The sequence below is a fragment of the Podospora pseudoanserina genome, chromosome 2, assembly GCF_035222485.1.
Source record: "Podospora pseudoanserina strain CBS 124.78 chromosome 2, whole genome shotgun sequence".
Taxonomy (NCBI): Eukaryota; Fungi; Ascomycota; class Sordariomycetes; order Sordariales; family Podosporaceae; genus Podospora; species Podospora pseudoanserina.
The window spans coordinates 124104-147401 of NC_085921.1; the positions used below are offsets into that span (position 1 = coordinate 124104).

Genomic DNA, 23298 nt, shown 5'->3' on the forward strand with positions numbered 1-23298 from the left:
CTGCCCAGGCCGGCACTGTGAACTTGGAGAAGACACAGGTGAGACGGCCACCCCTCCTTCCTTCCTCCCTCCCTCCCCTCCCTTTGACTTATCTCTCTGTACTGCCTGCCTAAATACAATAACTCGAGATATGCCCTCGACGCCTGAACAAAGATATTCGGGTGGCTGGTTGGGTCGCTGCGGCCTCAGGTTTCAACTGGCCCATTCGATGAGACTGCGCCCTGGCAGATGTTCCAATGCCACCATCTCTTGCCAAGGCGTCAAAAGAGGAGTTGGGCAGAAGAAACAAGCGGCTACCCAGGACGGGGGGATTTCGCACAGGCTTTCTTCCTTTCTTTTTATAGTGGCCGTTTGATCGGTTGATCATGGCGGGGGTTTTGGTGGCAAGCGAGCAAGCTTAACTCGACCAGCACCTTTGGGAGGGGAACGATGAACCCCTCGTCTTCAAACTGGAATCCACACTGCACACCCGACCTGTGTACCTCGCTCATCGAACCCGATTCACGTCACCTGTTTTTCCCCTGACGATGATGCGCAACCCCCCTGAGATGGCACATACAGGAAAAATAATGTATGTAGGCAGTAGGAACCATCATTCCACAGGCTGACACTACTGCAACTGTCGGGCGAAGTGCCTCACTCATCCCATTCATGATTTGTTCCTTCAAGAACCTATGTCGCAGCAGCTGCCAGCTGGCACCCGTCAAGCCATCTGCTACTGCACTTCCAGGTTGCCAAGCCTTCCAAGCTTCCAGATGCTCCTCAGAAGCTCTGGCTTTGGGCCTTTCCGTCATAAGCCGACCTCACCTCACCTCACGGACGAACGACATTTGTATCTGTCCTCGTGTCCATTCACAATGACATCAGCAAACGATGGCAACACCAAACCCACCCGGGGCGCCCTTATCGTCCTGGAAGGCCTCGACCGGTCAGGCAAGACAACCCAGGTCAAGCTTTTGGAGCAGCGGTTTGTTGAACTGGGCAAATCCGTAAAAGTGATGCGGTTTCCCGGTACGTATCTGCTGAGAGAAAGAAGCATGGCCGTCTAACATGGCCAAACCAACCCAGACCGCACAACCCCGATTGGCCAGATGATTAACTCATATCTGACTTCCCAAACAACCATGTCGGACCACGTGATTCACCTGCTCTTCTCGGCCAACCGCTGGGAAGCCGCGTCGCTCATCACCTCGTTGCTGTCGCATGGCACGACAGTCATTTGCGACCGCTACTACTACAGCGGCATCGTCTACTCGGCCGCCAAACACAACCCCCTTTTACCGCTCTCGTGGGCTCGCTCGCCAGAGGTCGGGCTCCCCAGACCAGATTTGGTTTTGTTCCTGGACCTGGACGAGCAAGAGGCCAAGAAGAGGGGAGGCTGGGGAGGTGAGGTGTACGAGAAGGCCGAGATGCAGAGGAGGGTGAGAGAGTTGTTTTGGGGTTTGAGCTTGGGAAAGATCGTGGGGGCGCCGCATTCTGCTCTGGAGTGTGCCCCTGGTGAAGGTGCAGGCACCAAAGGAGGAGAAGAGGAGGAAGTTGCTGTCGGTCCACCCAGCGCACAAACACCGGATATCAGTGGAGGGGTCGAGCACCGGTTCAGACAAGAGGAGGAGGACTTGCATGTGGTAGATGCCAGTGCGAGTGTGGAGGAGGTTGCCGAAGGCGTGTGGAAGGTGGTCAGGGACAGAGTGGAGGCGGTGGAACGGGGCGAGGTCGGGAAGGTGGTGCGAAGAGTGTCATGATTTATTCATGCCCCATGCCAACAACACATTGTTGATCGTATGCTATTGAATGCTATCCTATCCCTCCTGTCTGTAGCGTGCCAGGCTACATTATGTTGAATGATGGCAGATGCGATGTTGAGATCATCACCTCATACGTACAAATAAATCATGCATGTAGATGCGCCCGCCCAACCAAATGCTCCATGCTGTGTCGGCTGCGCTGCATCGCGCTCTCGTGTACAGACCGCGACCGTCTTTCCCAAAACGCCATGTTTACGTATCTTCTTTTGTGAGGAAAAAAAAAGAGAGAGAAAACAAAAGGAAAGGTACAGAAAAAGCAAAATACCACACCGTATTCCCGAATATTTGTACTAGGCATCGCTGCCACCCATCCTGCTCTTTTGTTGAAAAGAATCACAACAGCCAGCAACACCTTATCAACGCAAAGGGTATCAGTTGTTTTACCGGCGGTTGACGCCAATCAGACTCAGAAACTCGTTTCTTGTCTTCTCCTTCCTTTCAAAGCACCCCAGGACGCAGCTGGTGATGGTGCTCGTCGTCGTCTTTTCCACCCCCCTCATGACCATGCACAGATGGCTCGACTCCATCACCACGGCCACACCCTGGGGTTTGAGCACCTCCATGATGGCGTGCGCCACCTCCTTGGTCAGGCGCTCCTGGATCTGCAGTCGGCGGGCAAACAGCTCGGCGATGCGCGGCAGTTTCGAGATGCCAATGACGGCGTTGGACGGGATGTAGCCAATGTGCATCTTGCCGTTGAAGGGCACCAGGTGGTGCTCGCACATGCTGAACACCTCAATGTCCTTGACGATGACCATCTCGTTGTGGCCTTCCTGGAAGATGGCGCCGTTGACAATGTCTCGCACGTTTTCCTGGTAGCCCTTTGTGAAGAAGAGCATGGCTTTGGCGTAGCGCTCCGGCGTGGCTAGGAGACCCTCCCTGTCGGGATCCTCGCCGATGCACTCGAGGAGGGTGCGGACGGCGCCCTTCATCTTCTCCATGCGCAGCTCCTTCTGCTCGGGTGACTCGTCTAACCTCTCCCGAGTGCCGCGGCTGGGGCGGGAGAGGCCGTCAAAGTCGATGAGGGGGCTCGGCGAGCGGGTCGACGTCTCGCCAGCCTCTTCCGGTGTCGGAGCGATGGCGGGCTCAGGGACGGCCGCCGACGAGGTCGATGTCTTTCTCTTCTTCTTCTTTGGCGTGGGTTCGGGCTGGTCCCGGAAGTCGCGGGCTGGCTTGCTCATGCTGGAACGTCTCTCGGCGTTCTGACGGACGCTGGTGCCGTTGCCGCTGGCCTTGGTGTCATCTCCATCTTGGTCGTCGGCGGCGCTGGGGCGCTTCTTCTTGCTGCTGCTGCCATCCTTGCCCTTGGACTTTTTGGTGCGCCGGGGTTCGCCAGCGGACGAGGCACCCGAGGGGCTCTGGCTGCGAGAGGGCGATGCGAACTGAACCATGACGGAATGCGCAGACACGATGGATGATTCGGAGTGGGCGGAAATGTGTCGCCGTTGAAAGGAAAAATGGGGGAACTCGTTTGTTTGTTTGGTAGAAGGGGGAGACAGAGGATACAATGGCAGGCCGATGGCGCAAGCGGTCGAGTCAGGATTGGCAGACTCCGGTCCCCCTGCTCGGCGAGTTTTTTTTTCATGGACCCTGGATCCCAAACTTTGATATTTCAGTGGATACCCGAACATGGTTGGGTGAGAGGAGTGGGAGGTTTGACGTCAGGGTATGTAGTCTGCAGCAAATCGGGGCAGAATGAATACATGAACGTGTAAAGCATATGGTGATGGACAAGGTATATGCAGAGGCACAGGTGCTGGCGGTTAGCTGTGGCTGGCACATCACTTCATTGCCCCTTAGCATTGTTTTACGACTGATGGCACTCAATTGACCTATTGTGTTGCGTCCACCCGTTCGCGGACCGAAAAGTGAGCTTGCCCTTTCGAAAAAAATAAATCGCTGACGTTCAGACGCTGCAGTGTCCCTCTGCCCCACACCCCCCTGGTGACGCGGGGCAGGTGGGTTACTTAGCGCAGAGCGAAGTGGACCTTGGCGCAGCAGTGGCACGGGCCATGGTCTTGGCGATGTCCAATCTATTATCTCTACAACAACTTTGGAGCTTTGGTGAAGTTCGACCACTCAGAAAAGGATACCTATTCGACTCACCTTGCCAGGCAAGTAAAATATTTCATCTGAAAAAGGGACTTCATATTACCGAAGGCCTGGGAGCCAATCTCTACCAGGTCAGGTCCCTGTGTTAGGTTAGGTAGGAGGAGGTATCTACCAGACAGCAATCAAGAGCTCGGACCTCTTCGCGAACGACGCGGCCAATCTAATCTTTTGGGGACTGACAGCTTCATCACCGCCGTATTCACCTTCTCTTTCGCTCCCACCTCTCACCTCTCCCATCTCCCCCCTTGACGTCCATTCGCAACAACAGCGTCGCGATGAACAGCACTCCCAACAAAAAGCGCACCGCCGATGGCGCCAGCGTCCAGTCGCCTGCTCTCAAGCGACGCAAAGCCTCCACCATGTCCATCTCGTCCATTCCCGGATCTGCCCATCCGCTTCGCCAAACCTCGTTCCCCCCGCCAGACGACCTTGCTGGTGCGCGATCCCCTTCGGTCGATTTTGACGCCATGAGCCACGTTTCGGGCAGTCAAGTCAGCATGAGCGTCACCGGCCCCCCCAAGAAGAAGCGCGGCCGCAAGTCAAAGGCTGATAAGGCACGCGAACGAACTCCCTCGGTAGTTGGCGGAACCGCCAAATCAACTGCTGGCCCTGGCGGCAGTGTGGTGTCCGGTGCCGGCGGAAAGAGCACTGCACCCGGCGCCGCGGGGGGTGCAGGTGAGGACGGAGACGGCGACGAGGATGGGGACACAGAGGTGGCCGCTACTGGCGCTGCCCTGACCAAAGAACAAAAGGAGGAGGAACATAGACAGAGGGGTATGTTGATCGGCGCCTTCAACGACGAACAATTTGACAGATTCGAAAATTGGCGAGCCGCCAACTTGAGTAAGGCTGCCGTGAGGAGAGTAAGCATCGCAAAAAGCCCCGTCTCGCTTTCTTTTTGGACAAGTCCGCATGCTAACAACCTTTCTCCTACAGCTTGTTAATGCTACCATCTCGCAGTCCGTAGCAGAGAACGTTGTGATTGGCATGCGTGCTGTGGCCAAGGTCTTTATCGGCGACATCATCGAGAGTGCCCGTAGGGTGCAAGGGGAGTGGATTGACAAGACGGGGGAGAAGCAGACGGATCTACCCACGCCGCCTGCCACGGCTGTTCCATCACCAGCCGCTACCGGAGAAGGCAGCGGTGTGCCTCATTCTGGACAGCTGGGGCTTGCCGACAACACGGCCAGCAACACAGCCGCACCTGTCGAGGGGAGGCGTGGTCCGCTAAGACCAGAGCACATCAGGGAAGCCATGCGTCGCTACAAGACAGGCTTGGAAGGCGGCGGAGTGGGTATGCAGCAGATTTGGCATCAGCAACAGCAAAGCGGCGTTGAACGATTTCCCACGAGGACAGGAGGGAGGAAGATATTTCGTTAGGTCCGGGCCGAGAGCCAGCACGACCGAGCCAAGGACAATCATGCATATTTTAGGGCGTTTGGGTTTTTCTTTCCATGTCATTACGCAAAGGTTGGTTGGTACGCGACCTGGGAGAGACATGGCTCTGGAGGCAAAGAAAGGCACAGTTTGATACCCACTCTTACAAGACACGGGAATAATGGGAGTGGTTGGCGTTGTTTTTTTTGCTCTGCTTTTCTGTTGTTTTTCTTTCGGGGGAGGGAATGGGTTGCTTCATGGGTCGAGTCACCTGCCAGGACGGCAGATAGAATTCAGGTGTAGATTGTTATGTGCATAAATAGGTACAACATAAAACAACTAATTACTTGGATCGTTAGTACTCTTCCCCTTCATTTACACAAGTGATATGAACCACCGCCCCCCCGTAACACACGCTGCCCAGCTCGCAGTTTTCCCCCGCTGGCACTTTGAACATGCCATTCGGGCCCAATGAAAATTCCTGACCACAGAGCTTCACTTTGACGATACCCTGGGCAACCGAACAAACCCTTGTCCTGGGCTCCTCCTGTTGGACACTGCCTGGGGCCGTAGAGGGCCGCCAGTGGACACTGCTTCCCGGCTGGATGGTGAGCAGCTGAAAGGAAATAGTTGGGGTCAGAGGAAGAGCAGACATCGAAGAGTGGGCGAGATAGGTCGAGGAGACGGCCACATCTGCATGACGTGTGTCGTCAGCTTCCTGGTGTGCAGAGAGGAACAGAAGTAAGAACAGGATCAGAGGTTGACTTACTCTCGGATTTGTCTCCCGTCCCTACCCGGATACGGCCGGGGGCAATCTCCCAGTCTGACATTGTGTAAGGCGGTACAACTCCCCGCGATGGGGAAGAGGCAGAAGAAGAAGAGGCAGATGACAATGGCAGTGCACCCCTTCCTGATCGTTGCGGCCTTGCCCCAACAGAGGCTGGAGTTGATTTGGAGGTCTTCGAGGCTGTTGATGCTGACCGCTTCGCTGCCGAATGCTTGGACCGAGAGACGGCTTGGGCAGGACGTTCTGGAGCTTGCTGAGTTGGGCGTGTCAATGACATAGACTTGGACAACCGCCCAGATTTTCTAGTGGATGTGATGCTCTCCCTTAGGCCTTGGGCAGTGCCGCCAACACCAGCCTTTGTCAGGCATTCTTGTGACACTTGGGCCCTTGCTGCTCGTGATAATACCGGAACGCCACCTTTTCCTTTCAAGGATTTACGGGTGGGCAAAGCGAAGATGGCTTCGTCGCTGCCGCTAGCTCCTGAAAAGCCACCTTTACTTGGCCTGGTATTCGGTGCTTCAGTAGGCCTAGTTTCTTTTGAAGAGTGGAGGCCACTGCTCGCGGTGGGTATGCTCTTGGCATGTAAAGGTGTTTTTGCGTGTTGATCAGGGACATGAAAATGTCTGGACGACGTGTTGCTACGGGCAGGCAGGTCGACGACAAGAAAAGTGTTTGACCGTCGTCCAGGCGTGTTGTAGGGGTTAGGGACTGGCACCGGTGTCTCTTTGGGCCTTTTGGGGGTCACATCGGACAGGGGAACTCTTTTCTCCGTCGTCTTTCTCCTTCCCGGTTGTCGAGGAGGTGCTTTTGGGGGGGCAGTTGCTGGATCGAGTGGTTGGCGAGAGATCACCAGCGCGGGCATTCTCCCTGTCCCAGGATCAGGAAGTTTTCGCTTCCCGAGAATGGACATGGTGCCATCGCGGTTATCGTTGAGTAAAAGAGCCCGGTGACTTGCCTGGAAAGAGGTCAGCAACATCACTCCTCACAAAAATCACGGGCACAGGTGGGTAACCAACGCTGAAATGCCCCCCAAGAGCCCAGGCCTCCGGAAACACAGTCTGACAATCCCGAATTGGACAAATCCATGGATATGGTTTATTGATTCGTGGTTCGTATCCCTCAGGGAAAAGGGCACCGGCTCCGGGAATCCTGCGTGCCTCGCCATCCCATGTGCCCGTCCACTGAGAATAATGCCGCTCACCACACATGGTGATGGGGCTAGTCTCGCTTGGCTTTGCAGCTTTGTCATGGACGCTCTTGCAGGTATCCCGTTGTCGAAACTCACCATTCGGGAGAGTGGGAACAGGGATAGTTGTCTCTTCCACTGTCCGCGGTTGATTACCTCTAACCTCCTGCTCGGTCTTGGCCTCTTTGGCCCTTTTGAACCGCCGCTGTGTTTCGCCTTGAATGCGAAAATCGTCTTCTGACCTTGCATCGCCATTGCCGCTTTGATCGCTGGTATTGTCACTGTCTACCCTGACAACTTCTGGCTCAGGCACTTGTTTAATGTTGACCTTGGGTGGGCTCGCCAACCGCCACGCGGAGACCGCCTTTTCCTGTTGGGAAACTCCAGCTCGTGACGGCGGCGTGACATGTCTCGCGTTCGAAACCAACAAGGGAAGCTCGCCATTTTCATGCCCGTTGGAGTCATGTGAGGTACGAGCAACTTGTTTCCCGTCATCTGTCGCGGCTGTTGAGCCGGTTCTGGTAGAGGGCCGTTGTCGTTGTGGAGAGCGGGATTGGTGCACTGGTGACTTTCTGGCCCAAGAAGGACTAGAGGTTGGTAGAATGAGTCTTCTGGTTGGCCTTGGACTCGGACCACCTAGCTCATCTAGTTGACCAAGTTCGTCTTCGCTGTTTTCGAGGGCGATGCGCTTATATTGACAATGCGATACGTGCGGAGATGGAGATGGAGACCGCAAGAAATGTGGAAGCAATCTTCGTTTGGGAGCTAGGAAGGTTTCAGGGGGGGCTTCGAGGTTCCGTTTCTTGGTGGCGCTTGTTGAGGAGAGATAAGATTCGTTGTCAGGGCTTTGCCGGTGCTGGTGAAGACCAGTTCCTACCTCTGGTCTGGCATAGGTTGGCCCACCCCTGATCCCAAAATAAGATGCCGTCCGAAAAGCAACAGGAGCTGGTGATTTGGAAGGGCCCCGAGGCTGCGGCTTGTTTTTGAACTGTTCATGCGCGTCGCCTTGTTCTACCAAGGCGACTAGACCATGTCAGCCAGTCTGCCGCTTCAACACATCTACAGGACAGGGAAATGGTATTTACCTTGTTTCTGCTTCCGTGGGCTTCTGCTCATACTCCGGGCACGGCCGCTGCCTCTGTCGCTGCTGGCCCTGTTCCTCTCACGGGCCTGCTTCAAGACCTTTTTGTTATACCTCAGGTTCTCGCTGCTAAAAACAACCTTCTTGCGTGCTGGCGTTGATGGACCAGACTCATGTTCTTCCAGCTCCCCAGAAGAAGGAACAGAGAGTTGTGGACTGCCATCGTCGGCGGCGCAACTACCGGCTCTCGTAGGCGTCTGAGAAGCCATGATGTGGCCGGGACTGTACATGGCGAGACTGATGAATCATGAAGGACAAGAAGGTGGGCACAATGCAAACCTGTTGTAGGCGAGATGTTGTCCCTATCGGGCTCTTCACATTCCAATACCCCGTCCTCTTGAGTCCCCTGCATCCAGGTCCGCAAAATGCTCAACAAGGGGAGGGAGGGAATGAGACGCATGCCAGTAGAGTATGCTTCCACTTCCCTCTCATGCTTTACTCTTGACAATAATGTACATTTCATTTCCTATCATTACAGATGGTTCACGCCTCAACCTTTCCGGAAGCGTCTCCTCCCTTCGCAGCAGCACCAGCCTTGACCTTGGCGGCAAACGCGCGTCTCTCGGCAATCCTCTTCTCACGGTTTGCCCGCACACGAGCCTTGTATTCCTCCCTGAGCTGAGCCTTGGCAGCCTTGCGCTTCTTGATGGCGTTGAAGCTGCACATTCTCTTTCTGCGACGCAGGCGGAACTTGGCCCTTCGGGAATCCATCTTTTCCGATCCTGGGATGGTTCCCACGTCACCCACCAGGCGACCAATCTCCCAGTTGCTCTCACGATAACTGTAGTCGTCCTGCAGTCTCAACACACGCGTGTTCATGCGGATCTCGGCCTCCTTCTTCAGGCGCTCCTTTTCCTTCTCGGCGGCGGCTTGTTGCAACCGTCTCTTGTGAAGCTTGTCCTTGATGAGAGCGGAGATGATCGAGTTGCCATCCTCGAGGGGTGTCTTTTTGGGCTCTCTGACGGCGGCCTCGACCGATTCTGGAGCCGTCTCCTCTGGCATCTCTATTTGCGGAAGACGAGTAACTGCTAGGGGAATGCCGCTGGGCGAGAGAGCATCGGGGGTGGCTGGGGCCTCTTCGGTCTTGCGGGGGACAGCCACCAACCCGAGTTTCCTCCGGCGGGGGGCGCCCGGGGGATAGGGGAGCTTGTCTTCACGGTTGAAGGTGACGCCAATGTACTGGCGTGTTGGGTGACGGGTGGGATCGCGGTAGTACTTGACGTAGCCAGCAACAGCGGCGTGGATGGTGTGGTCTCTTCCGAGGATTGTGTTCTCGCCTGGGTGCCATATTGTACCACGCTGCTTGTAGATGATGTTGCCGGGAATGACATATTGATCTAGCGGGCGCCAGAGATTAGTTACCGGCACAGTCTCCCCCGCTCCATAGCCTCCTGCTTTTTCGTCAACATACCACCAGTCTTTTTGGCGCCCATCTTCTTGGCTATTGTCTTTTTATTAGGGATCCTGTAGGCACCCTGCGACTTGACCGAGGCATAACGTGTTCCCTGGAGGGCGGCATTGGTCTGTTGCAGCGTGATCCTTAGCCTTGTGAATCGCTCTTCGAGACCGGCAACAGTAGTCGTGGCGGTGGTGCCACGCAAAGAGGCAGCAGCCCCCCTCTGAAGGGGCCGCTGCAGCTGTACGAAGCTCATTGGAACCTCTCTGCAGCGGACTGGTCACGGCCAATCGCACGCTCACTACTGGCAGATCGGTGAGGCAAAATGACGGGGTCGGTTGGTGCGGGACTGACAGGCGACGACGGTGTGGTATAAAGTATTTCCTGGACCTTGTCCGTAGCTTGCTCGGCACCGGTGGGTGACTTGCCGGGGTGCAAGTTTTCCATGCTTAGTCATCCATCATCCAGGTTCCTGCCAAGACCTTGCCAGAGCCAACCAGTTGGTTACTGATAAGATAAGACTAATACACCAGCTGTCCGAATCCATGATGACCTCAAACTTCTGATCCCTTCCAATGGGGAGATTGCGCCATTCGCATTGAACATTAGAATCCCCCCCTTAACCACTCGCACTGCCCATCAGTGCCTACACGTTTGACATGCGCTCCTTTAGTTTGGTTCTGCTCGCCCTCGCGACCATGCTCACTCCCATTTCGGCGCAGTTTGGCTTCTTTGACCAAATGTTTGGCGGCGGTGGTGGCGGCGAACAGGAGCAACATCACGGTCACGGTCACGGCGGGCACCAGCGACAACAGCAGAATGCGCCGAGCGATGGGGCAGGATATCGCGCCCAGTATGCCCGTCTTCATTGTGACAACTACCTCTGTCCCGATACGCTTGGTATGTTGCCATTTCCAACATTGTCAGCCTACCTTGTGGGATTGCTCGCTGATCCGTCTTTTAACAGCCTGTGTACACTTCCCCCACCACTGCCCTTGCCCTTGGCCTGCGCACGAAGAAAAGGTTGAACTGGCTGAGGGTCAAAGGATATGTGTGTCCCACGGAGGCTTCAAGGCCGGAGAGGCGGCGAGGAAGGTCGAGTTAGCCCGCAAGGGGCTGCTCTGAAGAATGACCATAGAGCAGAGACACAGACACAGCACGGGTCGCGCCATTTCTCACAGCAAAATGGCCTGGCGCAAACAGGACAGGCATGGAGCGTAACTGGTGCGCTGGGAATTGGAGTAAGGTAGTTGGCATGGGTCATAGACAGTGGCCATATACAGCCTGAAGAACAAAGAAGCACAACGAAAGCAATGGAATTAGACCGTCAACGATACCTCCCTGCCCTAGAGACAAGTTGAATATGCATAGAACCACCATTCCTCATGTCCAGCGTGCCTACGCCAAATGCTCACTCATGATTCATCTCCACAGCCCCGCCGTCGAGGACAGAGAATCGCAAAAAAGCACAAAAAAAAAGAAAAAAAAGAAAAAAAAGAAAAAAAAGAAAAAAAAGAAAAAAAAGAAAAAAAAGAAAAAAAAGAAAAAAAAGAAAAAAAAGAGAGAGAGAAAACAGAAAACGAATAAGAGACAAATAAAGCTTGCAATTGTTTATAAACCTCCCTGGGCTCCTGGAGTAGGCACCGCAGGAACCGGTGGCACCTTCTTGGTCTCATCGTCACCCTCGTCGTCTTCTCCTTCGTCAGCATCCTCCAGGTCCTCAGGATGCCCCAGCAACGAGGCCACATTCTTCATCTCGTAATGCTTCTTCCTGAGCTCTTCGAATTTGCGATGCTTTTCCCTCTCCTCGGCGCTCATACCCACAAAATACTCTTCCCCATCCGTGTCATGCATGCTCCCGTTGCTGTCCACGTGCACCGCCCTTGGTCTCTTGCTGGCCAAATCACCAAACTCGTGCTCGGGCACCTCCTCCTCGGGCTCACCCAGCGACAGACCGGGAATGTCATCCTCTGTCGAGCCTGGAGTCCCACCGGTGCCTGTCTTGCGCTTGGAGCCGTGATGGGTAGGGGGTACGCCGTCGACACGGTCCAGATCAATCCTGCCTGGGTCCAGCGGCTCCGGCATCTCGACGTCGTCGTCGTCGGAAGGGTCTTCGGATGGGTCATAATGCTTGGCGTAAGGGGTCTTGGGCTCGTTGATTTTCATGGTGGCAGTGCGCTCTTGCTCGGTGAGGTAGAGGTTGGCCTCGTCCCATTTGAGACGCTGGCTCTGCTCTTCCGAGTCGCCCCCATGGGCCGATGATGGTGTGCGGGCACGAAAGACGCCCGGACGAGTGCCGGCCGCAGACGAGGAGCGGCGGTGCCCGGCATTGTATTGCGTGTTGACAATGGTGAGCTCTTTGGCCTCCTTGGGGGTGAGGGGATGGTCAGGAGTGTGGCTGTGTGGGAAGCTGGGAGTCGGCTGGTCGACAGGCGAGATGGGAGGGGAGCCGCGGTACGAGTTCTTCAAGATGCCTATTCCCAGAGAAACATGGTGATTAGTAGGGGACTGGACATAGAAGCGCAGGGCAAGGTAGGTAACTAGGAAACAGGATATACCTTTCGGTCGCGGAGCATTGTGACTAGGCGGGGTATGGGATGTCGGGCTTGTCGACATGGCTCGGCGCTTGTCTGCTGTCCTTGTGAGGTCTTGGTCGGCTTGAATGTGCGTGCGGGTCGCTGAGTTGAAAATAAACAGCTCGTCGTCGTAGATGATGGAATAGGGCGGGTTGTCTGTCTTTGACTGGTGAGTGGCAGTGGCCAGTGGCAGGCGGCGGCATGGGGGGTGGCCGTTGCTCATGAGAGGTGGGGTGACCCTTCTCCCTAGGTGGGGTCATCTGCAGCTGCCAAGCTTTTTGGCCTTGAGCCTTGAGCTCGACGATCAAGATACCAGTTATTCATTCATAGATAGTTGACAGGCTAGATCGCTGCTGTCTCTCAGTCTGTGTTTCTTTTGGAGGTAATCAGAGCTTCCTCTCCTTACAAGGTATGTACAAGCATGGTGGCTACGTCATTGGGCCCTCGACGCATACATAATGGGCATAATGTACCAAAAATGGCCTGGCAGGTCCTGCGTCAAAACCTTCAAAGGGAGAGCCCCGAAATACGTCATACCCTAATGCTTCCTCAGCGCCCTGCTCTTCCGGACATAAGAAAAACTCATGAACTTAAAACATTACTACTATATATTATATACACATAAAACTAGTGTGTGTAGATCCGTATCTGGCAGCCACCCCGCCTGTTTCCGTCAACTTCCTTAGTCGTTGGTGTACGGGCTGTCAGTACAACCCTTCCCTCCGTCACTCATAAGGCATCACACCATCAACAAAGCACGCCCTTCTCACATAAATCAAGACGACTATGCCGCCTTCCCCCCAGTTACTTTGGCATCATCTGGCCCCCTCTGGGCTTGGATTCTATTAACAAGCCCGTCGTTGATTTCGTCCTCAAAGACGTCCACCTTGGTGGAGGAAAACATGCGGGCGCTGACTCCCTTCTGGAAGAGAAGGTCCAGCTCGGCAAAGGAGCGTCCGGTTGGCTCTGGTACCCGGAAGTATGTGTAGATGATGCATAGGAAACACGATCCACCCCAGAAAAAACCGGCGTAGTTGGCCCAGTCCCAGGCCCCTGGGTTCAGCATGTATGGGGTGAGCACCCCAGTGATGATTCCCACGATAATGCTGTCATTCGTCAGTATGAGACAAGTGTGCGTGAAAGCTTGCACCGGGGGTTACTCACTAGAGAACACGGCCAAGGGCAACAGTTTTTATCTGCAGCCGTCTGGTCGAGATCTCGCTGACTAGCGAGTAGCACACAGTTCCAACCGTGCTTTGATACGTGAGAGCCCATCCGAGCATGATGCTGCCCGTCGCAATGGCGCCCTGCTTCCGCTGCTCTTCGGGCACCAGTCCGAGGAAGCCAAGAACCATGAGCATGACGAACAAGCCGCACAGCCCGTACAGGTAGAGCGACCGCCGACCGATGCCACGGCTCATCAGAAACCAAGCGCTGAACACACCCACCATGTTGATTCCATACTGACCGAGCGCAAACCCGTAGGCTTGTCTTTCGCCCAGTCCGGCTTGCTTCAGAAAGTAGGTCGAGTAGTTGGAGAAGGAGTTGCCGCTCAGGTTCTGGATGGCCCACACCATGCAGACAATCTCTGTCCGTCTCAGGTCATGTCCCTTGAAACAGTCCCAGTAGCTGGCGCCGGCCGTCGTCTTCTCTTCCAAAGCCGTCGTGTGCACCATCATGTCTACTGTCTCGTCGGCGTCAAAGTCCACCTCCCGATTCAGACTGGTCAGACGCAGCAGGGACTTTTTGGCCTCGTCCAACTTGCCTTGTCGAACGAGCCACCAGGGACTTTCGGGCGCAAAGAAGATGCCCACGGCGAGGGGTAACGGCCACATCCACTGCAGCGCGTAGGGAATCCTGTAGGCCCATTCGTCCCGCCTGCCCAGCATGGACATGATGACTCCGATGCCGATGAGCTGGCCCAGTCCCCAGCAAAAGTTGACGTAGGTTGTCAGATAGCCTCTCATAGCGACCGGGCACACTTCGGAGGCGTAAGTGATGGTAAGAGTCTGGAAGATGCCCCAGGGCTACGACCACATCATTCAACTGTCAGCGTCTCTTGCTCCTCCTGCGATCCAGGGCAACCTTACCACACCGCATAGAATCTCGGCAGCCAGGAGAGTCTGAACATTCTGCGCCGTGAAAAAGAGAGCAATCCACCCGTTCAAAACCATCAAGGATGCGATGACGGTCCACCGGTAACCAAACCGCTCAGACACCCAGCCATTGATGAGCAGTCCGATCAGTTCACCAACCATGGCGCCATTACTGAGACCGGCCTGCCACGGGGCCGGCACCTCCCACTTCTCGCTGTTGGGCAGCTGTTCCCCGTACTTTTGGTTGAATTGAGGAAAGGCGTCTGCGGGAAAGCCCTTGTGGTCAGCCAGCCGCCTTGCATGATGAACGGAGCGGGCACCTACAGAAGTTGTTGACAAGGCAAATGTCATATCCCTCCATGACAATGCATGTCGAGATGAGCAGGCTCCAGGCGATGGCCTTGGGATACAGCTTGATTCCCTGCAGCAACGTCATGTTTTGTTCCTTTTCCGTGGCCATCCTGGCACCGTGGATCACACGGTCGGCCGCCGTGAAATGGCCAGCACCCTTCTCATCGCCAGCCGCGGCCTGAGAAGGCGTGGGCTTGTCATCCGAAGCCATACTGGACGCCATGGTAGTGGGTATAGAAGAGTTGGAGCTACCAAAGAACGACGAGCTCGCTCACATGAAGGAGCAAAGGACTTTTTAAAGGTCGCGTGCCTTCGCCGCGTTGACTGCCGATCCATTTTCATCCATCGCCCCCCGACTTTGCACAAACTCCACGGAAAAATAATCCACAATCCAATCGCAGAGGAGCCCAGGTGTGACGCTGTGGAGTGTTTGGCAGGTTACAGCGGGGTAGATAGACTGGATGGAGTTGCAGACTCGCATAGGCATGGAACCTGGAGCCCCCTGCCATGATTCAATCTGAGCATCTGGTTCCTAGCTGCCCCTTGTGCCCTTTTCCAGACAGAGATGCATGCTGAAACATATGTTGGGTACCTGGAGGGAGGCATTCAACCTGGAGGGACTGGGCCAATCTTGGCCAAGGTAACAGTCGGGCGCCGTTTTAGACTCTATGTACCTGCGCTCTGTTAGTGTCGAGTGTCCACCCGATGCCCAAGGTAAGGTGCCATACCTCCAGGCCCTAGTATAGAGTGAATGTGTACCTGGGTAGGCGTCTGTCACGGCCGCGGCGGTGCGTGGGAATGCAAAGGGAAAGGGAAAGAAGGATGGGAGATGAAAGATGGAATATGGAAGATGCAAGATGGCAGTGCCATATGGAGAGCGCCGTGGCGCCCTTCCCCGCATCGTGATTCGGGACCCGATCGAGAAACGCAGACTGATGCCAGGTGGGATGGAGGTGCAGCAGCCAGCCCAGTCTGACTTTTTTTTTTTTTACTTGTCACAGACATATCTGCTTACATTAGGTCCATCATCAATCTTCCACGGTTCTTTCCATCTTCCATTTCTTTGCCCAGACCACTACTTGCATTATCGCCCCAGTCTGCCACTGCTGCTGGCAGCTGCAACAAGCCTGTAATTCCATCTCATCGGGCGCCATTTTCCCCTGGCTGGGTGAGGATATCAGCCACAAACCACAAGCCGCGCGTGTGTGCAAGCTCGGGTCTCGTATTGTCAAGCTTCTCTTCTCTCCAGCCTTCTCTCGCAGTTTCTCTCGCTCGACAAATTCCATTCTCAACAACCACAACAACAGCAGCAGCAGCAGCAGCAACATACTCCACCTCCCGGCAGGATCTCCTCTCTCCACCCTCCACTGCCCACGGCTCCACCGTCCCGCCCGTCGCACAGAGCCGAGCATGCTTGCGCTTCTCCTGCTGGTGTGAGTTTCGGCTTTCTCGCGGCCACCGACAGCTGGAGCCCAGACAGAACCCTCCCGTCCCGTCCCGCCTCCGATCGCCAGTGCTGTGGGCAGGCATGGCATCTCCAAGCACGAGCACCTCCGCCTCCGGCTCGTCTCCCGGTGCCCTACCCGGTCTGGCCAAGTTTGGCTGGTGCGTGTGTTCCTTTTTCCTTGTCTTCTTTTTGGAGCCCACGGATCTGGTTTGATTTGATCTAATCTGATCTGATCCGATCCGATCTGATATGATCTGATTGATCCGATCCCGTCCCCTCTTCTGTTTTGCCCAGACTAACAAACCCACGCAACCATAACAGCATCAACTGTCGGGAGCAGCATCTGAAATGTTAGTCCGGCCAGTGCAGCAGCCCGCAACATCTCCCATATGCACGGCCAAGTATTGACGAGCAGACTATAGGTGATCGAGTAACACCCACATGTGGCCGCTGCCAAACTTCAGGCCGGGCCTGTCGTCCAACCGGCCTCAAGATCCGTGTCAACACCGAGAGTAAGTTCTTGCCCTTTCTCTACTCTATTTCACACATCATCTGAGGCTGACAGACTGCCTGCAGATGGCAAGTTTAAATTCACAAGGAAACAGAAGTGGGTCAGGTTTCCAAAACGATGTATGTCAGTCCTTCTGGGTGCTAGCAGAGAGTGCCTTGGTTGCTAACGACGGCTGCGGCTGGAAAAGATGTTTGGATCGATGAGACCACGACAGTCGGGCATGATCAGTCCAGCCCGGAAAGCGGGGCTGAAGATTTTGATACTGACTTGTTGAACTATGCTGCCTCGCCAGAGCTTACCTCGCCAGGAGGAGCGACAGCCCCGCCATCTGCTACCCTCTCCCAGGAATCCTCAGTCCCGCCCGAGTCTAGACACTCGCCCAGTGATCTTGCCATTGTCACCAGATTCGCTGTAGACGGGCACCAGTCTGCTGTAGAAGAACAGCCGTTTGCGGTCCAACCCTCTCTTCTCGGCGTTGAGGAGCCTTCCAAGTGGCCGCTACCACAGGGTACCGAAGGCCATCTCATCCGTCACTTTGTTGAAAACCTGGCCCTCTGGCTCGACCTGTGCGATCCAAACCGTATGTGCGCCGTGACCTTGTCAATTCCCGTCCTGGTGGCCAGTGCAAAGCAAAGGCTAACACCAGAGAACAGAATCATTCCAGATTGAAGTGCCCCGTAGGGCTGCAAAGTCTTCCATCTTGCGAGACGCCATGTTGGCGTTATCTGCCCGGCATCAGGCCAATACCTGTCGATCCTATTACGAGGAGCAGGCCCAGGTCTATGCTTTCCGGTGCATTGAAAACATCAACAAGATCAGCAAGTGCGGGGGTCTCGCGGTGCTGGTCAACCGCGAGCCCAGGTTGGCTGAGAACTGCTTCGCTGCAGCCATCATTCTAAGAGTCATGGAGGAAATGCAAGGTACGTCATGAATATTGCGCATCTAGAGATAGAGACCATGGCATAGCAGAACCAACGATATGCTGACATGGTTCCAGAGTCCCAAACTCTCTTGATGGACGAACAAGATGTCAAAAGCCACGTGCATCTCACGGGCATTCGCGGGTATACAAACAGCTATGTCTCCCGTCACAAGGGCCTCGCCCCGGGAACATTGGCCGCCGCGTCGTTTTGGGTGGGTTTGCGGCAGGATATATATTATGCTGTCATGAAAAAGGCCACGGTAAAGCTCAGCCTGGTCTCCGCGCTGCCCAGCAAAGATCCATACGAGGATATTGAAGACGACTACTACTGGGCCAACAGAGCTGTAGTGCACTGCGCCAACGTTTTGAACTTCTGCCATGGTGACCAGGCGAACCGCACGTCTGACCGGTGGGAGCTGCTCGTCCAAGAAAATGAACATTGGGCGGCCCGAATGGGGAGGGGAGACAGCAACAAGCTGGCCATGCTGAGGGAGGAATCTGACTTTTGGGTGCCCTACGTCAAAGAAAACGACAATACCAAGCCCTTTCCAGAGATTTGGTATCTGAGAAGCTGCCAAGGTGAGGCGCACGACGCATGTTTCGAGCTCCTGTCCCTGAAGCTAACTACGAATGTTGCCGCAGTTATCGGGATGCAACACTTTCTTCTCGCCTCAGCCTTTCTGTTCTATAACAAGCCAAGGCATGGGATGGCCTCGATGGATGAGGCCCAAGCGCTGACGGTAGGTCATGTCAAGGACACCCTATAAGACGAAAGATGACCTAGCTGTTCTGACACTTGTTTGGCAGAATCACGTTCAGGCACTGGTGCGAGAAATTTGTGGCATTGGGCTCGGAAACAAGAGCATAGCTCCAAGCATGTTCACTGCCTGCATGGCAATTGCAGCCTGTAAGAATTTCAAACCCTTTTGTTTTTGGTTGTGGAGGACTGGCTTGCTAACAGTCGAGTAGTCGGTCACTTGTTCAGCAGGCTCCAGGACCAGACTGCCATGCTGGCCATTCTCGAACAGACCGAGAAAGACCATGCTCGTCCCACGTTGGAGGTCCAGCAACAGATGAAGAAAGCCTGGCGCTGGCGATAAGGCTTGTTAATTCACATGTCTGCGGCCCTTTCAAGATAAGGGCAAATGTACTGTGTGGATGGGACAAGAGGGAATGGACAGTCTGCGTGTGTCTTGGAGTTCAGGCAGGAGGAGCGGTTTTCTCAACTAGGCCGATCGTCACTGCTGTGTCGGTCAGTGGAATCGGCACTTAGCTACGAGATCAGGTCAGCCTGTGAATCAACAACACCAGAAGCTAATGCATGTCTACCGCACGTGTAAGGCAACTTTGGTCGCCTTCATCTCGAGGTGCAGCTCGCCGCTCTTTTGCGGGTGCCACCCAACGTCGGGCCGCAACTCGTCTACGTCTACGCATAGGAGGCTGAACCTCGAATGAATGGGCGAGCTCGGTTATCACGTGGACCTCCTAGTGCGGGAAAAAGAAAACGGGGCGCGGCGCGTGATGGACACAAAAATCAGGGCAGAGGAAACGGGTTTGCCATCGCTACTATTAATGCTGCCTGCCCGCATGTTGCAGGAAGCGTAGTGTATGTTTGTCCCCCCCATACCACTACCTAGGACTTGGTGGTGCGGGGCGCATGCGTCCAAGCACTGCTCCCGACCAGGGACCGGGGACCAGGGTCGGTGATGAGGCTGGCTGCTCAAGCGTCCCCCCTCCCCTCCCCTCCTCGCGCAGTTTTGCCCGATTCCGAGCAATCTAGCATGTTTCTTCCGAACTGTGGATGGGAGCCCAAGAGTCCGGCTGACCTACCGGGGTAAGTTTCCTGTTCCTAGAAGGCTCAACGTCCTGTTGAGCAATTTCAGCCGATGTGTGCCGGATTGCTGGGAAGTACCCGCATCCCGGGATCGCGGGAAGGGGTTTATCAGGTAGAGAGGGCACAGGACGACGGTCACGGGAGACGCATGGCACTGTCTTGGGGAGGGTGTGGGATCTTCCGAACGGCCGGGGAGATCTTATCTCGATGATGGAAACCGAGGTGCATATCCGTCCTGTCCTCCCAGCCTGGAGACTTCTACACACATACACGCTCATGCAGGTGCCCGGATACCCCCCAAAGACCAAGACAATGTCGAGTTGGAGCAAACCGCCTGCCGAAGCAAACATTGGCGCACCGGCGATGTCCCCGTACCCTATTATGAGTCCAGATGCCGGCGTCCACACTGTGGACGCACACCCCTCGAGGCAAACATACCTGTGTTCACGACACCGAATTTCTCCATGGTCTGATCTTCTTTTCTTTTTCGTGTAGTCCTTCTCTGTGCTCAGTACCACCCCTCCTGCTCATGTCCGTCACACTAGCCTCGTCGGTATACTTCTTTTTCCCAGATGCCTTCCCAGGTGGTGACTGACACTTCGTTTGGGCTTGTGCGGTGAGCAATCATGCATTTCCCATTGACTCTTGAGTGACATTCTTTCCGCTCTGGGCTGGGCATGGTGCCGTCGTTACCGCCTAGTGGCTCATGATCGATCGAGGTGCGGCTGTTCGGGGGTATAAAATGCGGTGTGCTCCGTCCATGAAGGATTGCAGTGGCTTTCTCTGTCGGCACTGGGCGTCGTTGCTATCACAGCCCACACCACATGACCGCCTGCTAAGTAGTTCGCCTGTGTGCCTTGCTGCGTTGCTCATCACGACCTCGTGAGCTCGGGTCACATCGAGAGAGAAGACTACCCAGGCTAGTAAGTGGCGGCTCACACTGTGAAAGTCCCTCGTTCCGTTTTCTGGCTGACTGGCCCGTCACAGTTCGCACACACACACAACAGAGCGTCCGGGCGATTACAGGTGACAAATCACACACTAGACGGTTCTTGAGCTGCAGCGCCCAGCACACCGGTCCATGGCCCCTTCGGCGATCTACGCTTCCGAGCAGCCGCCTCTGCTGCTGCCTGACGGTGCGGCTCTGGAAGTCATCTCTGATGCCGTCGACAAGGTCAACAAGCTCAAGGGCCTCTCGTCGCCCATCACAGCCTACGACTCCGAGTCCAAATTTGATGTGGCCAAAGACAAGGCTTCTTTCCGCCAGTATGAAACGGCCTGTGAGCGCGTGCGCGACTTTTATTCGGAGCAGCATGCCCGGCAGACGGTGGAGCACAATCTGAGAATGAGGGCGCACTTCTTTGACCCCAAGAGGAAGCGGGAGGAGATGACCATCTGGCAGGCTATGGAGCGGCTCAACACCCTGATTGATGATTCCGATCCCGACACCGACCTGAGCCAGATCCAACACCTGCTGCAGAGTGCCGAGGCCATTCGGAGGGACGGGAAGCCGAGGTGGATGCAAGTCACGGGGCTAGTTCACGACCTGGGGAAGCTCATGCTGTTCTTCAAAGGGTGCTCGACGGGGCAGTGGGACGTCGTGGGGGACACGTTCCCTGTCGGCTGCAAATGGGATGAAAATTGTGTCTTTGCCGAGGCGTTCGGGCAGAATCCCGACCGCGAACACCCCATCTATGGGACCAAGAATGGGATCTACACCCCCGGGAAAGGCATCGATCAGTTCATGATGAGCTGGGGGCACGATGAGTTCCTTTACCTGGTGCTCAAGGATCAAAGCGTCTTGCCCAGAGAGGCGTTGGCCATGATTCGGTACCACAGCTTCTACCCGTGGCATCACGAGGGCGCATACAAAGAGTTTATGGCTGACGGTGACGAGGTGCTGTTGAGGGCGGTGCAGGCGTTCAATCCTTATGATTTGTATAGCAAGACGGACGAGGAGCCGGATGTGGAAAAGATGAAGGTATGGTTTCCCCGTGTTTCTCAGCCAGAAGGAAAACTACTAACAAAGATGGAATACAGCCTTACTACATGGAGTTGATTGATGAGTTCTTTCCGCAAAAGGTTCTCAAGTGGTAACATTATGGAAGGAATCAAGGCTGGGGAGGAGAGAGGGGTTTTCGAGGAGCATAGACACATGTTGACTTGAAACTACCTAGATAGGTAGTTCAGCTAGAATTGTTACCAAGAGTAGGAAATAGGGCTACGTAGGTAAAGTTGAAAGACATGCTCATTGATCATTCAACCACTTGAACACGACCCTGGCATCCTTCCCTTTGTATCTCTCGTCCTCCATCGCCTCACTAAACGCATTCAGTGTAGGTCTGTCCAGCACTGTTCTCGCACCCACATCCCGGGCCAGCTTCGAGCCCATTCCCAACACTTTGGCACAAAGCTCTATCCTAAAACCCCCTTCGTATCCCCTGGTGCTTGGAACATTATCTTGAACCCCTGGTACCGGGTTTGACTTGCTTGTGACCCAACACTGACCCCCGGAGGCATTGATTACTTGAGTCAATAACCGGGGATCTAACCCAGCTTTAACTCCTATGTTTAAAGCTTCGGATGCAGCCAGCGACGTTATGGCTGACAGGTAATTATTGATGATTTTGAATGCCGTGCCGGCTCCAACGTCTCCGCAAAGAAAGATACCGTCTGGATCACCCATATGACGCAGAAAAGACTTGACGAGGGGAAACACAGAGGCGGAGAGTGGTGGTGGACAGCCGACCATAAAAGTTAGGGACTTGTTCTGAGCCCCCATAGGACCGCCGGACACAGGAGCATCCACAAAGGTTGCCCGGTTCTCGGGTATGGAGCGAGAGACGGTGAGAATTGTTGACGACTCTATTGTGCCACATTCCATGAGCAGCTTTGAGCCACAGGCGTTATGGTCTAAAGGTTCGGGGAGTGCCGGGAGTATTCCAGTGGACGCATCGAGATAAACGGCTAGAACGGACGAAGAGTTTGGAAGCATAGTGATGACCGTGTCCTTGGCATCAACTTTTATCAGTGAAACGTTCACCCATGCAGCCAACGACGACCGGTGGCATCTTACAGCTTGCTTGGCTGCCTCGAATCCATTTTGTACAATCCGGACTGGACCTCTCCCAGAAACTGAGACCTCAGCCATGAACCTCTCGAGAGCATCGGTGTTGACGTCACAGATGAGGAGCGTCTTGTCAAAACCCAGACCAGCCCGAAGGTTCCTGGCCATGGAATAACCCATCACGCCCAGACCTGGTTTGCTTTCATTAGGACCCCTCGGGGCTACGCCATTCAGCGGGATGATAAACATACCGATAAACGCCACCGTATCCTTGGGAGATGACATGGCAGAACCTGATGCTGGTAAAATAATGATGTTTGCTCGCCACACTAAATGGTGTTCTGGCCGAGAGTGGAGGGGCTTCAGTGATGTTCTCAAAAGGTCGCCGTGAACGCGACACCAACACCACGAGAAACAACGACTTCCGATAGACATCTACATGTACCTGTGGTTTGACAAACAACCACATTTCCTAAAAAAATCCCCGATCCGTCCCGTCCTGTTCCGTGGAAAACCATTGCCAGAAGATAACTGCCGATCTGTGGCCCAGAGCCGTCTGCTCGGCATGTAGATGGTATGTATGGCTGGGAATGAGGGGGATCAGAAGACACTGCATATCCCCCACATCTGCAATGCAGCAAGAGCAAACGGGTGATTCATGCGTCACCTTGCAGTGTTTTGAATGATAGA

General features: G+C 54.9%; 13 protein-coding genes across 13 annotated transcripts; 6 read left to right on the top strand and 7 right to left on the bottom strand.

The window, feature by feature from the left end:
* Window positions 1–81: 81 nt before the first annotated feature.
* On the top strand, window positions 82–3366 carry CDC8 (Thymidylate kinase). The gene is made up of 2 exons (XM_062939863.1): window positions 82–1011; window positions 1069–3366. The coding sequence occupies exons 1-2, from the start codon at window positions 675–677 to the stop codon at window positions 1740–1742; spliced, it is 1011 nt and encodes a 336-aa protein (XP_062802395.1). The 5' UTR covers window positions 82–674; the 3' UTR covers window positions 1743–3366.
* On the bottom strand, window positions 2186–3436 carry QC764_001000 (uncharacterized protein; the record flags this gene model as incomplete). Its single annotated transcript, XM_062939864.1, has 1 exon — window positions 2186–3436. One exon carries the CDS (start codon window positions 3434–3436, stop codon window positions 2186–2188), a length of 1251 nt encoding a protein of 416 aa, XP_062802396.1.
* Window positions 3437–4149: 713 nt separating this feature from the next.
* On the bottom strand, window positions 4150–8638 carry QC764_001020 (uncharacterized protein; the record flags this gene model as incomplete). The annotated part of the gene is made up of 4 exons (XM_062939867.1): window positions 4150–5987; window positions 6064–7036; window positions 7098–8290; window positions 8353–8638. 4 exons carry the CDS (start codon window positions 8636–8638, stop codon window positions 5650–5652), a joined length of 2790 nt encoding a protein of 929 aa, XP_062802397.1. The 3' UTR covers window positions 4150–5649.
* Window positions 4193–5297, top strand: QC764_001010 (uncharacterized protein; the record flags this gene model as incomplete). Its single annotated transcript, XM_062939866.1, has 2 exons — window positions 4193–4780; window positions 4854–5297. 2 exons carry the CDS (start codon window positions 4193–4195, stop codon window positions 5295–5297), a joined length of 1032 nt encoding a protein of 343 aa, XP_062802398.1.
* Window positions 8639–8891: 253 nt separating the features above from the next.
* On the bottom strand, window positions 8892–10274 carry MRPL2 (54S ribosomal protein L2 mitochondrial; the record flags this gene model as incomplete). Its single annotated transcript, XM_062939868.1, has 2 exons — window positions 9820–10274; window positions 8892–9745 (listed from the first exon to the last, which is right to left on the bottom strand). The coding sequence occupies exons 1-2, from the start codon at window positions 10058–10060 to the stop codon at window positions 8892–8894; spliced, it is 1095 nt and encodes a 364-aa protein (XP_062802399.1). The 5' UTR covers window positions 10061–10274.
* A 63-nt stretch (window positions 10275–10337) lies between these two features.
* Window positions 10338–11140, top strand: LCL2 (Long chronological lifespan protein 2). The gene is made up of 2 exons (XM_062939869.1): window positions 10338–10704; window positions 10772–11140. The coding sequence occupies exons 1-2, from the start codon at window positions 10464–10466 to the stop codon at window positions 10927–10929; spliced, it is 399 nt and encodes a 132-aa protein (XP_062802400.1). The 5' UTR covers window positions 10338–10463; the 3' UTR covers window positions 10930–11140.
* Window positions 11141–11415: 275 nt separating this feature from the next.
* On the bottom strand, window positions 11416–12704 carry QC764_001050 (uncharacterized protein; the record flags this gene model as incomplete). Its single annotated transcript, XM_062939870.1, has 3 exons — window positions 11416–12278; window positions 12363–12540; window positions 12651–12704. The coding sequence occupies 3 exons, from the start codon at window positions 12702–12704 to the stop codon at window positions 11416–11418; spliced, it is 1095 nt and encodes a 364-aa protein (XP_062802401.1).
* Window positions 12705–12937: 233 nt separating this feature from the next.
* QC764_001070 (uncharacterized protein) lies at window positions 12938–18807 on the top strand (the record flags this gene model as incomplete). The annotated part of the gene is made up of 10 exons (XM_062939874.1): window positions 12938–16432; window positions 16596–16624; window positions 16697–16786; window positions 16851–16904; window positions 16973–17365; window positions 17439–17705; window positions 17783–18286; window positions 18350–18447; window positions 18515–18614; window positions 18677–18807. The coding sequence occupies exons 1-10, from the start codon at window positions 16356–16358 to the stop codon at window positions 18805–18807; spliced, it is 1743 nt and encodes a 580-aa protein (XP_062802402.1). The 5' UTR covers window positions 12938–16355.
* QC764_001060 (uncharacterized protein) lies at window positions 12961–15050 on the bottom strand (the record flags this gene model as incomplete). Its single annotated transcript, XM_062939871.1, has 4 exons — window positions 12961–13486; window positions 13545–14407; window positions 14471–14739; window positions 14801–15050. The coding sequence occupies 4 exons, from the start codon at window positions 15048–15050 to the stop codon at window positions 13165–13167; spliced, it is 1704 nt and encodes a 567-aa protein (XP_062802403.1). The 3' UTR covers window positions 12961–13164.
* Window positions 15360–15886, bottom strand: QC764_001064 (uncharacterized protein; the record flags this gene model as incomplete). The annotated part of the gene is made up of 3 exons (XM_062939872.1): window positions 15360–15501; window positions 15587–15799; window positions 15843–15886. 3 exons carry the CDS (start codon window positions 15884–15886, stop codon window positions 15360–15362), a joined length of 399 nt encoding a protein of 132 aa, XP_062802404.1.
* Window positions 18808–19748: 941 nt separating the features above from the next.
* QC764_001075 (uncharacterized protein) lies at window positions 19749–20036 on the top strand (the record flags this gene model as incomplete). Its single annotated transcript, XM_062939875.1, has 1 exon — window positions 19749–20036. One exon carries the CDS (start codon window positions 19749–19751, stop codon window positions 20034–20036), a length of 288 nt encoding a protein of 95 aa, XP_062802405.1.
* A 586-nt stretch (window positions 20037–20622) lies between these two features.
* QC764_001080 (uncharacterized protein) lies at window positions 20623–21814 on the top strand (the record flags this gene model as incomplete). Its single annotated transcript, XM_062939877.1, has 2 exons — window positions 20623–21522; window positions 21582–21814. The coding sequence occupies 2 exons, from the start codon at window positions 20623–20625 to the stop codon at window positions 21636–21638; spliced, it is 957 nt and encodes a 318-aa protein (XP_062802406.1). The 3' UTR covers window positions 21639–21814.
* QC764_001090 (uncharacterized protein) lies at window positions 21790–23043 on the bottom strand (the record flags this gene model as incomplete). Its single annotated transcript, XM_062939879.1, has 2 exons — window positions 21790–22799; window positions 22860–23043. The coding sequence occupies 2 exons, from the start codon at window positions 23041–23043 to the stop codon at window positions 21790–21792; spliced, it is 1194 nt and encodes a 397-aa protein (XP_062802407.1).
* Between the last annotated feature and the right edge of the window lie 255 nt (window positions 23044–23298).

Coding starts and splice junctions, on each gene's coding strand:
- CDC8 (XM_062939863.1), top strand. CDS start 675: ATGTCGCAGCAGCTGCCAGCTGGCACCCGTCAAGCCATCTGCTACTGC. Junction 1,012..1,068: donor AAAAGTGATGCGGTTTCCCG/GTACGTATCTGC, acceptor AAACCAACCCAG/ACCGCACAACCCCGATTGGC.
- LCL2 (XM_062939869.1), top strand. CDS start 10,464: ATGCGCTCCTTTAGTTTGGTTCTGCTCGCCCTCGCGACCATGCTCACT. Junction 10,705..10,771: donor CCTCTGTCCCGATACGCTTG/GTATGTTGCCAT, acceptor GTCTTTTAACAG/CCTGTGTACACTTCCCCCAC.